General features: G+C 41.8%; 1 protein-coding gene across 2 annotated transcripts in view; it reads right to left on the bottom strand.

Moving 5' to 3' along the window:
• Positions 1-12,952, bottom strand: part of BICRA (BRD4 interacting chromatin remodeling complex associated protein) — a 147,438-nt gene that overhangs the window by 51,397 nt on the left and 83,089 nt on the right. For both annotated transcript variants that reach the window (XM_089684236.1, XM_089684237.1), the window contains exons 2-3: positions 6,458-6,503; positions 3,126-3,168 (exon numbers count right to left, since the gene is read on the bottom strand). In XM_089684236.1, the coding sequence (XP_089540362.1) occupies positions 3,126-3,168; positions 6,458-6,498 (84 nt within the window). In that variant the 5' untranslated portion in view covers positions 6,499-6,503. The remainder of the gene's footprint in view (positions 1-3,125; positions 3,169-6,457; positions 6,504-12,952) is intronic.

Consider the following 12,952-nt stretch of genomic DNA (forward strand, 5'->3'; position numbering starts at 1 on the left):
AATCTCAGAGAGTCACTGGAAAACGTATAGTGGGAATACTTTGAGCGTCACTATAAGAAGGTGTGAGAGGCAACCAATTTTTGAAAACGAATTGTTAACCAATTCAATACCGTGCAATTTTACACCTTCCTGCCCAGGCCATTTTTCAGGTTTCAGCGCTCTCACACTTTGAATGACAATTGCGCAGTCATACAACATTGTACCCAAACTAAAATTTTATCATTTTCTTCACACAACTAGAGTTTTCTTTTGGTGGTATTTAATCATCACCGGGGTTTTTATTTTTTGCTAAATTAACAAAAAAGACCGAAAATTTTGAAAAAAAAAACACGTTTTTACGTGTTTGTTATAAAAGTTTGCAAATAAATAATTGTTCTTCATAAATTTAGGCCGAGATGTATTCTGCTACATGTCTTTGGTGAAAATAACCCAAATTAGGATGTATTTTTTAGTTTGTAGGAAAGTTATAGAGTTCACAAACTATGGTATAGATCTGAATATTGATCAATCCTGAAGTACTGACAGCCAATCTAATTTCTTGAGGTCCAAGAATGTCAGAATAGTACAGATATCCCCCAAATGACCACTTTTTGCAAAGTAGACAGTCCGACGTACTTCATAAGAGGCATGGTGAGTTTTTTGAAGTTGTATTTTTTTGTCATAATTTTTCGGAAAATGAAAAAAATCAAAAAAATGATTTTCACTATTTTTTTTTTTTTTTACATACTGTCACCAGTGCAGTACAGCATCATCATATAACTGGCATGGCGGTGATCAGGGACATTGACTCATGACCGTGTGAAAAAAAAAAACTATATATATTTTTTTTTGTATTTTTATTTATTTTTAATTTTTTATTAAATTTTCTTTTTTTTAAGATTTTTTTTTCATATTTCACTATGTCCAAAGTAGTACAATGTTACCATAGTAACATTGTACTACTTTGGGGAAGTGATAAGTATTTTTTTTTTTTTTACACAATTTGCTTATAGCAAAGAATTACTTTGCTATAAGCAAGCATTTACCTGAATGACATCGATTCATTCAGGGTTTTTTTTGTGCTTAGCTGTGATTTGGCCACAGCTAATCACATGACATGTGCATGTGACTAGCTGTGACCATTCACAGCTAGACACTAGTATACAATGGATGGCATGAATGAAGCCATCCATTGTATACAACTGTGGTCACAGCAGGTCACATGGTACCGGCAATGGGGGCCAGTACTCAGATCTGTCATCGGCCGTGTCCGAGGTACACGGCCGGTGACAGATCGCGCTGCTGTGCGGCTCTGCAAGCGCGCGAACTGCTCATGTGCGGGAGGACGCCATATGGCGGCCTCCCGGAAAGTTAATACATTTTTACGGACGCCATTTGGCCATAGGCCGGGCGTCAAATGGTTAAGAAAGAGACTTGACCCTTGATGGTAATCAAGGCCAAACAATGATTCAAATCAAACAGGAGAAAAGACATGATTCATCCCACAGAGAACTTCTTGGGATGGTATTTCCCTGTTACACTAAACAGGCTTGAGTAGAAACCCTGGAACCTTATCTTTGGACAATGGCTATAACTCTCTGCGAGTGGAGCTCTGCCAGAGCAGGACACAGGTCTGCCAATCTATGTAGGAGTGCTGGAAATTGTGACAACATGAAGTGGGGTAGAGACAAAGATCGAAATTCAAGCTTGTAGACCCTGGGCACAACGTTCTGTACCCAATGTCTTAAATATCCCAAGACCAGATGGCCAAAAAGGCCTATAAGACTTCCATTACTCAAGCTGGGACAACCCTCATTGTGAGGAGGACTTCTTTGAGGATTTGGGTCCAGGACTTTTGGCGAAACTGTGTTCAGGGCTTAGTCTTGGAGGCCCTGAGAAAAAGGAAAGGCACTCTTCTTAGCTTCAGGATTTTGCCCTCTTTCTGGGATAAAAAGCTACTCTGCCCCATGGTGAACTCCTTGATAAAATTGTCCAGGGTATCACCAAAGAGGAGTTCCCTATAAAAGGGAATACATTTTTTTGCATGGATGCTCCACAGACCAACATATAAGCTAAAGGATCCTATGAAAGTGTCAAACAGTTCAATTCTGGATTTTTAGCATATAATATCCATTAGCCTTTCAACACAGAGTAGGGTCACTGTTGAGCTCTAATTGTAGAGGATAAAAGGGTCCATTGGGATAGATTCGGGATGCCTTGAAAACAGGATTTAAACAGGATGTCCTCATTAGGGACAGTAGGAGCCTTGTTAAGCCAGGAAAAGGCAAGGTCCAGAACAAGGATGGTTCACTTTTTCAAAACCACTCATCCACAGGATATGCCTGGGCAAAATGTTTTGGAGGATCAAAGCCTTTATCCAGATTAGGCCAACTACTGTACAAGGTAGGCAGGATGCAGGGAACATGCCACTGCCACTAGTCTTTACCCCACTGGTGGGCATACTCCCTAAAAAATGTTCAGGGTCAGAGAAGCCTTGAAGATCTGCAGCCCTAGACCTGCAAAGTAACGTGTAGCTGACTCAAACACTGCACATAGGTGCATAAAGAGTTCAGTGCCCAAGACACACTACAGGCCACTCCTGATTTTATCTCCAAATGGGGTACAGGTACTCAGAGAAGAAAAAGAATCTTCATTTTTATAAAAAATGGTTTTGTTTCTCTCAGGGGAGAGAAGCCATCATTGTACTAGGACACTAGCAAAAACTGAGGCATGCTGAGAATGAGAGAAATTATACTGAGATATCCTTAATGCTTTTGTCCAATCTAAAGTCAGCAGCATAAACCAATATACTAGAATACTTCACCCTGTGTCCCGTAATGTACAACCAGGGCAAAAAGCAGGAAGTACATGCATCAAAAATTGCATTAACCTCACTGGGTGGCAAAGAAATCTAAGGGGCCCAAAGTCTGCTGATTTACATAATATATGTTATTTGCTACATGTATTAGTCTACCCCCTCCCCCAAAGCATTTAACAAGATGCATTTAATAAATTGGGGTATACATCATTTATATTCAAATTGTTAGCATTATCTTGATTCTAAAGTCTAATTCCCCTAATAAAATGTTTTGGGTCGTATCCCTCTACACATTTATACTTTAAATCACACTGTACTTGTACCTCACCTTATCGGATCCATGTAAGAAGTCATTCAGAGCCTGGGGGTCACTGTAAAAACAACAAAGGACAAGTTATAAATCAGATCAATTAGCCATCCCCTTTTATGATAATGCATCACCAACAGCGGTTTTCAAGATATTTCAATCTCTCAGGGAAGGGTGAATTATCTATCAAGTGACTTGAAGGCATTTTAACAAGCAACCAGCTCGATTTGGCTGACAGTTTAAATGGCTTGTACACATAAAAAAAACAAAAAAAACAAAAAAAAAAACCCACAAAGAAAAAAAAACACATACACTAGTTTTGATTTAATTACAAAACACAGTTGCTAGTGACACTCTGGTTCACAGTGTTATTACAGTGCAAACTGTATTCTGCATTTGACGATTTCCAAAAGAACAGGTTAATTCCTGGATGTGTGCGCAAGTTTAGAAGACCGGACAACTGAAATCTCTGCATAGCCCAGAGTTAGGGGAGAAGACGGCTGATGACATTGATCACATGACCAGCAGACCACACTAGTAAACACTAGAATGTAACGTCACACATATCACGTTCTTCCCATGACTGAGTGAGCATTGAAGATGATACCATTAGAATCGAATACTTTAATGAACTCATTTTTGTCAATCACTATGAAAGTATATTGTTTACCATTTTCAATGAATTGAACGGAATTCAGAATGCATGTCGTATAAAAATATATCCAACATACCTGATTTACTGCTAGTACGAAAGCTTTAGAATAGCAGTTGAAGAGAAACTAAAAATGATTGTATGCAACATATTTATATACTGTATTTTATTTTATTTTATTTTACGGGTTTCAAAAATATTTTCTATCATGTTTATTTTGTATAAAATACAAAACAGTACACTGACAACGGGTTGCATTCATGACATTTCGTTTGCAAAGTACGCTTTGTCTTTGGCAGCCTGTGTGAATTCACAAACTTCACAACAGATGTACAGAAAGATTTCATGGGTAGACCTAATGCACTGCCTGTAGTTGGCAAATGCTAAATTATTCATATGCAAAAATGATATTCACCCAATAAAAATATGAAACATTTTTTGTGTATGTGTTTTGTTTTTTATATTGAACAAAATCAGTAAGAAAATATACAGGGGTAAGACAAAAAAAAAAGGAAAGTGAAAGTGACAAAAGGTGTGAAAGTGACATGTTTTGCGTTGACAGTGGAAATGATGTAACATTCTTTTGCTCCCGCTGTGTGATGAGACACCTAGCTAACAGGTGGGAAGCCTCACTTTCATCATTCAATGCATTTGCTGCTAGTATTCCGGAGTCATTTCAGAGAGGGCAAATAGTTGGTGCCCGCTTAAGCTGGTGCCTCTGTGACTGAAGCTGCCAATTTATTTGCCGTGTGACGAGATACAGTATCAAAGGTTATGAGGGCATATACAGTTTCCGGTAAAAAATTTCTGATAAGCATAAGTGTGGTTGACATGGTCAACTAACCAAAAGAGACAAAAGGACATTGTGCAGGATTGTGACCCAGAATAAGAAAACAATTGCTGCAAAAGTGACTGCAGAGCTCAATCTCAGTCTTCATTGGACTTTTTCTTTATGGGACTGAGATTGAGCTCTGCAGTCACTTTTGCAGCAGTTGTTTTCTTATTCTGGGTCACAACCCTGCACAATGGCCTTTTGTCTCTTTCGGTCATTGACCATGTGGACCGCGCTAATGCTCATCAGAGGATATTTTCCCGGAAACTGTATATTCAGTCATAACCTTTGAACTGTACCTCACGGCACGGCAATTAAATTGGCAACTTCATTCACAAAGGCACCAGCTAAGCGGCACCAACTATTTGCCCCCTTTGAAGCTCAGTAAGCTCTGACATGACTTCGTATTGCTAGTAGCGCACGCAATTCATGATGAAAGTAAGGCTTCCCACTTGTTAGCTAAGTTTCATCACACAGCGGAAGCAAAAAAATGTTATATCACTTCCAATGTCAACGCAAAACATGTTGTCGCTTTAATGTGAAGTTATTGATTCTCAAAGATCACAACAAAAACCCTAAAGTTAGTTTCCTACAGCTGGGATGGCAGGCTGCCAAAAAACAGAAAAAACTTCCTGTGTTCAGAATAATCTCTCCACAATGCTTATTGCTACAGAGGTAATTGAGGGCTATAGCATAAAGGAAAAAAAAATATTGTTTTTCTTTTTTCAAAATATTTCAGCCTTATTTCATTTATATCACAAAAAAATTAAAAACCCAGTGGTGATCAAATACCAAACGAAAGCTTAATTTGTGTGAAAAAAATTATATAAACTTCACGTATGTACAGTGTTGCATGACTGTGTAACTGTCACTTAAAGTAGCAAAGCGCTGTATAGGAAAAATGGCCTGATTATTAAGAGGGGTAAATCTTCTGGAGGTCAAGTGGTTAAAGTGCTTTTACTGCTTGTTCAGAATATGTAGTGTATTTTTTGCCGTATAAGACGCACCTGACCATAAGACGCACCTAGGTTTTAGAGGCAGAAAACAGGATAAAAAAATTCTGAACTAATGGACTGCAGACACAGTACAGGAGATGACCAGAGACTGCGGACAGCACAGGGATGACCAGAGACTGCGGACAGCACAGGGATGACCAGAGACTGCGGACAACACAGGGATGACCAGAGACTGCGGACAGTACAGATGACTGCTGACCTTTGGGGAGGTGGGAAGCGGGTACCTGAATTTGACAGGTACCCGCTCTTACTTCCGCAGAGTTTTTGTTTGATCTTACCTGTTCCTCGATCCAGCCGGGCGCTGTCTTCCCGGCTTCTGTAATGGAGCTCGGCATGACAGCCGGGTGCCCAGTGCGCATGAGCGAGAAGCACTTGCGCTTTGTGATTGGTCCGGCGGCTTCTGGGATCTGTCATGTGTCCCAGGTACCGCCTTACCATTCACAAAAAGCACCGCTTCTTGCGCATGCGCACTTGGCACCCGGCTGTCATGCCCAGTGCCCACACTACAGAAGCCGGGAAGACAGCACGCCGCTGGATAGAGGAACAGGTAAGGTCCCGCTGCAGAGCTGAGCGGCCGGCCCGGTATTCTGACACGGCCGCGGTGGAAATACCGGACCGGCCGCTCCATATTTGCTCCATAAGACGCACTGACATTTCCCCCCCAGTTTTGGGGAAGAAAAAGTGCGTCTTATACGGCGAAAAATACGGTAAATATTTTATTGTGCATGATTTGGGAACAGGATCACATTACGGTAGGCATCAAGAACAATACCGGATTACAGAGCGACTGGATGGTCTGGAATAAATAAAATGTATCGGGGGGGGGGGTACAAAACTGTTTGGTACTACTCACCAAATTACATCTAGCAAACATCGGCCATCTTCATCGTCCATGTCAACTGTGGGAAAGAAAAATACAGAAAATTAATGTCACAAGAACAGCAAAAACACCATAAGGCTGAATTCAATGAAAACTATTTCCCCAAAAAATAAAAGATTCACCCTGATTAGCTGCAAATGGCAACTGCATGCTTTCAACTTTACAATGAATGAACCTCCTGGAGGAGCAGAATGATTTCTACCCTTCTATTTCTAAGGTTTTTCTTTAAAAAACAATAAAATATAAAAATAAAAAGACCTGGTGTGAATATATTTAGAAGCGATAAGGCCTTAAACATTTCATACTCAGTACGCAGGTATTTCCATAAACTCGTGTACGTACATTATACTCCAGAACGCGACTCCTGCACATTTAAGGAGTGTGTGCAAAAGTGTACGCAAGTGCGAAGTATACCCATGTGCAGCTATTCATTATGGGGGGCCTTATTATTATGGGGAGCTGTATGCTGGGCACAGAAGCCTCAAACCGCCCATGAGCCTGAGGCCTAACAGCAAATTCTCAAAAACAGTAGAAAGAGTTTCCTATTAAACAAACATGGTGGTTTCACATATATGGCACTGCAGTCAGATGCACATTTTAATACATGTTACTGAAATGCACCAACCCCAGTCCACTGCAAAGTCCTTTATTTTGAATGCATTCTTAACTTACTAAACCAATACACCTGAGTTGCAGTGCACCATGAAATGCGTTGTGGCGTCAGCTAAAGTGTTGCAAGGGTCTATTTACCGGAAGATCATGTGTTTCACTCGTGGACAGCACAGTGGCTTAAAGGTTAGCACTTCCACCTGACAGTACTAGGGTCGTTGGTTTGAATCCCAACCATGGCACCAACTGCCTGGAGTTTGCATGTTCTCCCTGTGCCTGCGTGGGTTTCCGCTGGGTTCCTCGCACACTCCAAAGACATTCTGGTAGGTTAATTTTCTCCTCTCTAAATTGGCCCTAGTATATGTATGTATGAATGTGAGTTAGGGACCTTAGATTGCATGCCCCTTGAGGGTTAGGGACTGATGTGAATGTACAATATAGATGTAAAGCGCTGCGTAAATTGGGCACTTATCACTGCCATTACCAGTATAGTGTCATAGCTGCATAAAATCCAGTATATATACCATCGTTTGTAGGTGCTATAACTTGCGTACAAACCAATTAATATACGCTTATTTTTTTACCAAAGACAGAATACAATTTAGCATAAAAATGTATGAATTTGATTTTTTAGATTTTTTTTTTAAACAGAAACTAGGGTTGTTGGTTCAAATCCCAACCACTGCACCACCTGTCTGGAGTCTGCATGTTCTCCCTGTGCCTGCATGGGTTTCCTCCGGGTACTCCAGGTTCCTCCCACACTCCAAAGACATGCTGGTAGGTTAATTGGCTCCTGTCTAAATTGGCCCTAGTATGTGTGTGTATGAATGTAAGTTAGGGACCTTAGATTGTACACCTCTTGAGGGTTAGGGACTGATGTGAATGTACAATATATATGTAAAGCGCTGCGTAAATTGACGGCGCTATATAAGTACCTGAAATAAATATACATATTGGACCACACAAGTGTAAACTAGACCCACATGATAGGAGATAACAGGGCCTAGCAGTATTGTAAAAGTACATGTATACTACTCTGTATGGAAAGAAAACACATCTTAACCTACCCTTACGCAAAATGGTGACAGCCAGAAATACTAGGGGGGTATTTTTTTCAGCAATATAAAGCACGGGGACATGGATGAAGGGGGGGGAGTTTGCTTTGCATATGAATTAAATAGCACTTTTGCTTTGTGGTGCTCAGATACAGTGCAGTCCTGCTTTAATAAATAAGTGATTCAAGAACCTCAAATCTTTCTGGACTTTCATATGCAACTTTGTATAGTCTCGGACGGCATTATGGAATGTTCTGACCAACGATCTTTGGACAAACATTCACACCAAAACCAAGTAAGGTATATAGCCAGCTTAAGCGAGCAGCACCTTAAGGTCCCTTTCACACGGGCGGTTCAATTTCAGCTTTTAGCTGCAGTCAGAGGAACGCATTTACTGCAGCTAAATGCAGACAATGCATCCCTATGGCTCCGTTCACACACTGCATTTAGCAACGTTTTCATAACATACAGTTTTATGTGTTTAGGAAAAACAAAGTCAACGACGCCCAGGAGCGATGTACCGCAGCTATCTGTATATAAACGCAGTTAATCGCCGTACAAAGAAAAGATAAGTAAACCGCTGCTATAGAAAAGGCAGGAATATACTACCGCAGCTAAACGCAGCCGCACGTAAACGCATGTAATCGCAGATAAACGCAATGTACAAATGCAAGTTATCTCTGTGCCAGAAATGTTGGAATTTAAAAAGAAAAAAAACAAGCATTTACGAGTGGCAGAACAACCGCCCATGTGAAAGAGGCCTAAGGTTCATTGAAGTTACTGGTTCCTACTCTGTATTGTCTCCCTTTATAATGTAGAGCGCTGAGCAAACTGTTAGTGATATATAAATCCTGTATAATAATAATAACTGATAGGCATACAAATCCTCTGCCTATAGGACTCCACATTGAGGCTGGGTCCACACATACGCGGTGCGGTACACATTACGGTTACAATTTGGTACAAGAGGAAACAGAGGGCCCGGCTCGTCAGAGCTTACAATCTAGGAGGAAGGGCTGAGTGGTACAAAAGGTAATACCTGTGGGGGGATGACCTGATGGAGGAAATAAATGGCAGTTTACTAGGTAGAAGCAGGATAGACTTCTTTAACCTCCCTAGCGGTCTGATTATGTCCATATTTCTGTGCTCAAAGCGGTACATTTTTTTGCATGGAAATATGTATTTTGTTTATTGTAGGCCTGTCATTTTTAGGAATAACTCACTGAAATCTGTCCAAACAAGAGTCTAGTAAACATCCCGGGTATGATCAAATTTGAAACACGAAATCATAAATTATAATATAATAAATAATCATAAAAAATAATAATTTAATAATAAATTTAATTCAATAATATAATCAAACCAAAAACACTGAAATTTGAAATAGGACGCCAAGTTCGCACATCGCTGAGCAAAGTCGCAAAATCGTTTTCAGTGTCTGATGACGAATTTCCCCACAAATCATTATCACTCAATTCTGCAAGTGGTTCTGATATACTATCGCTGTTCTCTAGCCGGTCTAAAACCGATTTTGACATAAAGGGACGCTTTTTGGACGCCATGGACATTTCTCAGTTTCCAGGCAGAAAGAACAGTAAAAATGCAGGCAGGGCACCGGACAAAGCACTCGGGACAAAATGTATGTGAAATGGTTTGATACAGTAATGTTTTACTATGTGATTTTAGTGAATGTCACTTTTTGTCATTTTCAAATTTCCCGCCGTTCCGTCCCCCGTACATCCCGACGTCGCAGGGGACGGAACCCAGACGACAGATGCCGGCATCGGCCTGAGGACATTACAGGGGACACTGCAGGAGGGACATTGCGGGAGCGCAGGACAAGGTAAGTGAAGAACAGATGCTGGAGCAGCGCCGCATAGTAAGCCCGAGTGTAGCTCGGGGTCACTGCTTTTGGTACTGAAACCTTACCCCAAGCTACACTCGGGAATACCACCAGGGAGGTTAAAGAGAAAGGTTTTCAGGGATCGTCTAAAGATGGATAGATTAGGAGACCGCTAGACAGAGTGAGGTAGGGAGTTCCATAGGATGGGAGAAGCTCGGGAGAAGTCCTGGAGGCGCACATGGGAGGAGGCGACACGGGAACTAGAGAGCAGGTCTTGGGAGGATCGAAGAGAGCGGTTTGGTTGATATTTTGAGACCAGGTTGGTGATGTAGCTGAGGGAAGAGTTGTGGATGGCTTTGTAAGTTGTTAGTATTTTGAATTGTATTCGTTGAGCGAGTGGAAGTCAGTGGAGGGATTGGCAGAGAGGGGTAGCAGACACTGAGTCATACATTTTGTATGGCTCCAAATCGCACCGCATCAAAAAGGTTTAGGACCCTTTTTTGGGTCCGCACTAGAATCGGATCGCATGCATATTCACAACCATGCGATCTGATTCTGCATATCGCACCGCGTTTTGCGGACCAATTTCGGGGCGTTGTTACCTTAACATACACACCCGCAGTGGTTCACATGAACGAGGTGCGATTGTGATGCGGTGTGGTGTGGAATTCCACAGGAAAAGCTGCAAATTTCTCACTGCATCAGTGTGAACCCAGGCTCAATAATACAAATAAAAGTAATATTGAATAGGTATCACGTGGGCAACTAAAGGGTGACATCACTAGCCGACGGATGGCTGGGAACTCGGAGGTGAAAGGTGACTTTGTTCTGGAAGATGAGAGATCTGGCTGAGGGCCAGGCCTGGGCAGGGGCCAAGAAGGTGTCAGTTACCGGCCCGGAAGACAGCTCTGCTGTGCAATGTGCACTACCGCTGCACCGCCGAACAACAGCACAACTAACAAAGGGGGCAGCTTGTAGGAGAGCCACAGGAAGAGTGCTGGCAGTCAGCTGGGACAATGCAGGGAGCTCCAAAGAGAACGCCGGCCCCATGGCACGCTATGCCGGGAGAAACTTCCCAGCACACACACAGTATATGGAGTCCTACAATCACCAGGCTGGTATGAAGCCCGGAATATTACACAGGCAGTGCAATGCAGAAGGGAAGTGCAGAGAACGTACAAATCACAGTAAACCATAGCAACTGGAGAGCGGTAGTAAAAAAAAAAAAAAAAAAAAAAACCCAACAAACGTACACAAACACACAGTATAGTAATTGACATTTCTCGTCACCTCCCCCTGAATACACAAGCAGTAGTTATTGCCTACATCCAATGTGAAATGAAGGGGTGTGAAGTTCCCCGCTCGTAAAAGGTCTGCATATTGCACAATTCAGGGCCAACGCTAAATAATAATAATTGGTATGAGCTCTATAATACACGGATTGTACAGATGTATGTGATAGATCACACAGTATGGGGCCCCATTTACATATCCTACTGCAAGTACATAGTGCTGCACAGGCTGGTGTAGATTGAACAGCACGGGGCCCCATATTGGGAAGCATGCAATATTCAGCATAGTAAGGAATGGTATAGATTGCACAGTGCGGGGCCCCATATTGGGAAGCATGCAATATTCAGCATAGTATGGAATGGTGTATATTGAACAGCACGGGGCCCCATATTGGGAAGCATGCAATATTCAGCATAATAAGGAATGGTGTATATTGAACAGCACGGGGCCCCATATTGGGAAGCATGCAATATTCAGCATAGTAAGGAATGGTGTATATTGAATGGCACGGGGCCCCATATCGGGAAGCATGCAATATTCAGCATAGTAGGGAATGGTGCATATTGCACAGCACGGGGCCCCATATTGGGAAGCATGCAATATTCAGCATAGTAAGGAATGGTGTATATTGAATGGCACGGGGCCCCATATCGTGAAGCATGCAATATTCAGCATAGTAAGGAATGGTGTATATTGAATGGCACGGGGCCCCATATTGGGAAGCATGCAATATTCAGCATAGTAAGGAATGGTGTAGATTGCACAGCACAGGGCCCCATATTGGGAAGCATGCAATATTCAGCATAGTAAGGAATGGTGTAGATTGCACAATGAAGGGTACGGTTATACCAACAGGTGTACGCGGCATAGGTCAGAGCCCGAAACTATTGTACAGTCTGGTAGGCACTGTACAATATAAAATGTTACTAATGTAAAGACTGGTATATAACTCATAGTAGAGATGCCTGGTATTATACAGACCAGTGTATAATTCACAGTACAGGGTCTAGGATTGCACAGACTGGCATGTATTGCTCAGTGTTGCACAATGCAAAAACCCAATATTAAACAAACTGGTCAGTAATGTACAATGAAGGACCACTTATTTGTATACTGACGTATACTGCACAATGCAGAACCCCATAATATACAGACTAGTGTACATTGCACAGTGCAGGACCCCATAATATACAGACTAGTGTACATTGCACAGTGCAGGACCCCATAATATACAGACTAGTGTACATTGCACAGTGCGGGGAACCCATATTACACAGACTAGTGTACATTGGACAGTGCAGGACCTCATATTATACACATTAGTGTACATTGCACAGTTCAGGACTCCATAATATATAGACTAATGTACACTGCACAGTGCAGGACCCCATATTATACACATTAGTGCGCATTGCACAGTGTAGGACTCCATAATATACAGACTAGTGTACACTGCACAGTGCAGGACTCCATATTATACACATCAGTGTGCATTGGCCAATAATATACAGACTAGTATACACTGCACAGTGCAGGACCCTATAATATACAGACTAGTGTACACTGCACAGTGCAGGACCCCATAGTATACAGACCAGTGTATATTACACAGTACATTTCCTCATATTGTACAGAAGGGTGAAAATTGCACAATGCAAAACCCCATAA

This window comes from Staurois parvus, unplaced genomic scaffold (assembly GCF_062004578.1).
Source record: "Staurois parvus isolate SC_StPar_1 unplaced genomic scaffold, SC_StPar_1.0 ptg000340l, whole genome shotgun sequence".
In the NCBI taxonomy this organism is placed as follows: Eukaryota; Metazoa; Chordata; class Amphibia; order Anura; family Ranidae; genus Staurois; species Staurois parvus.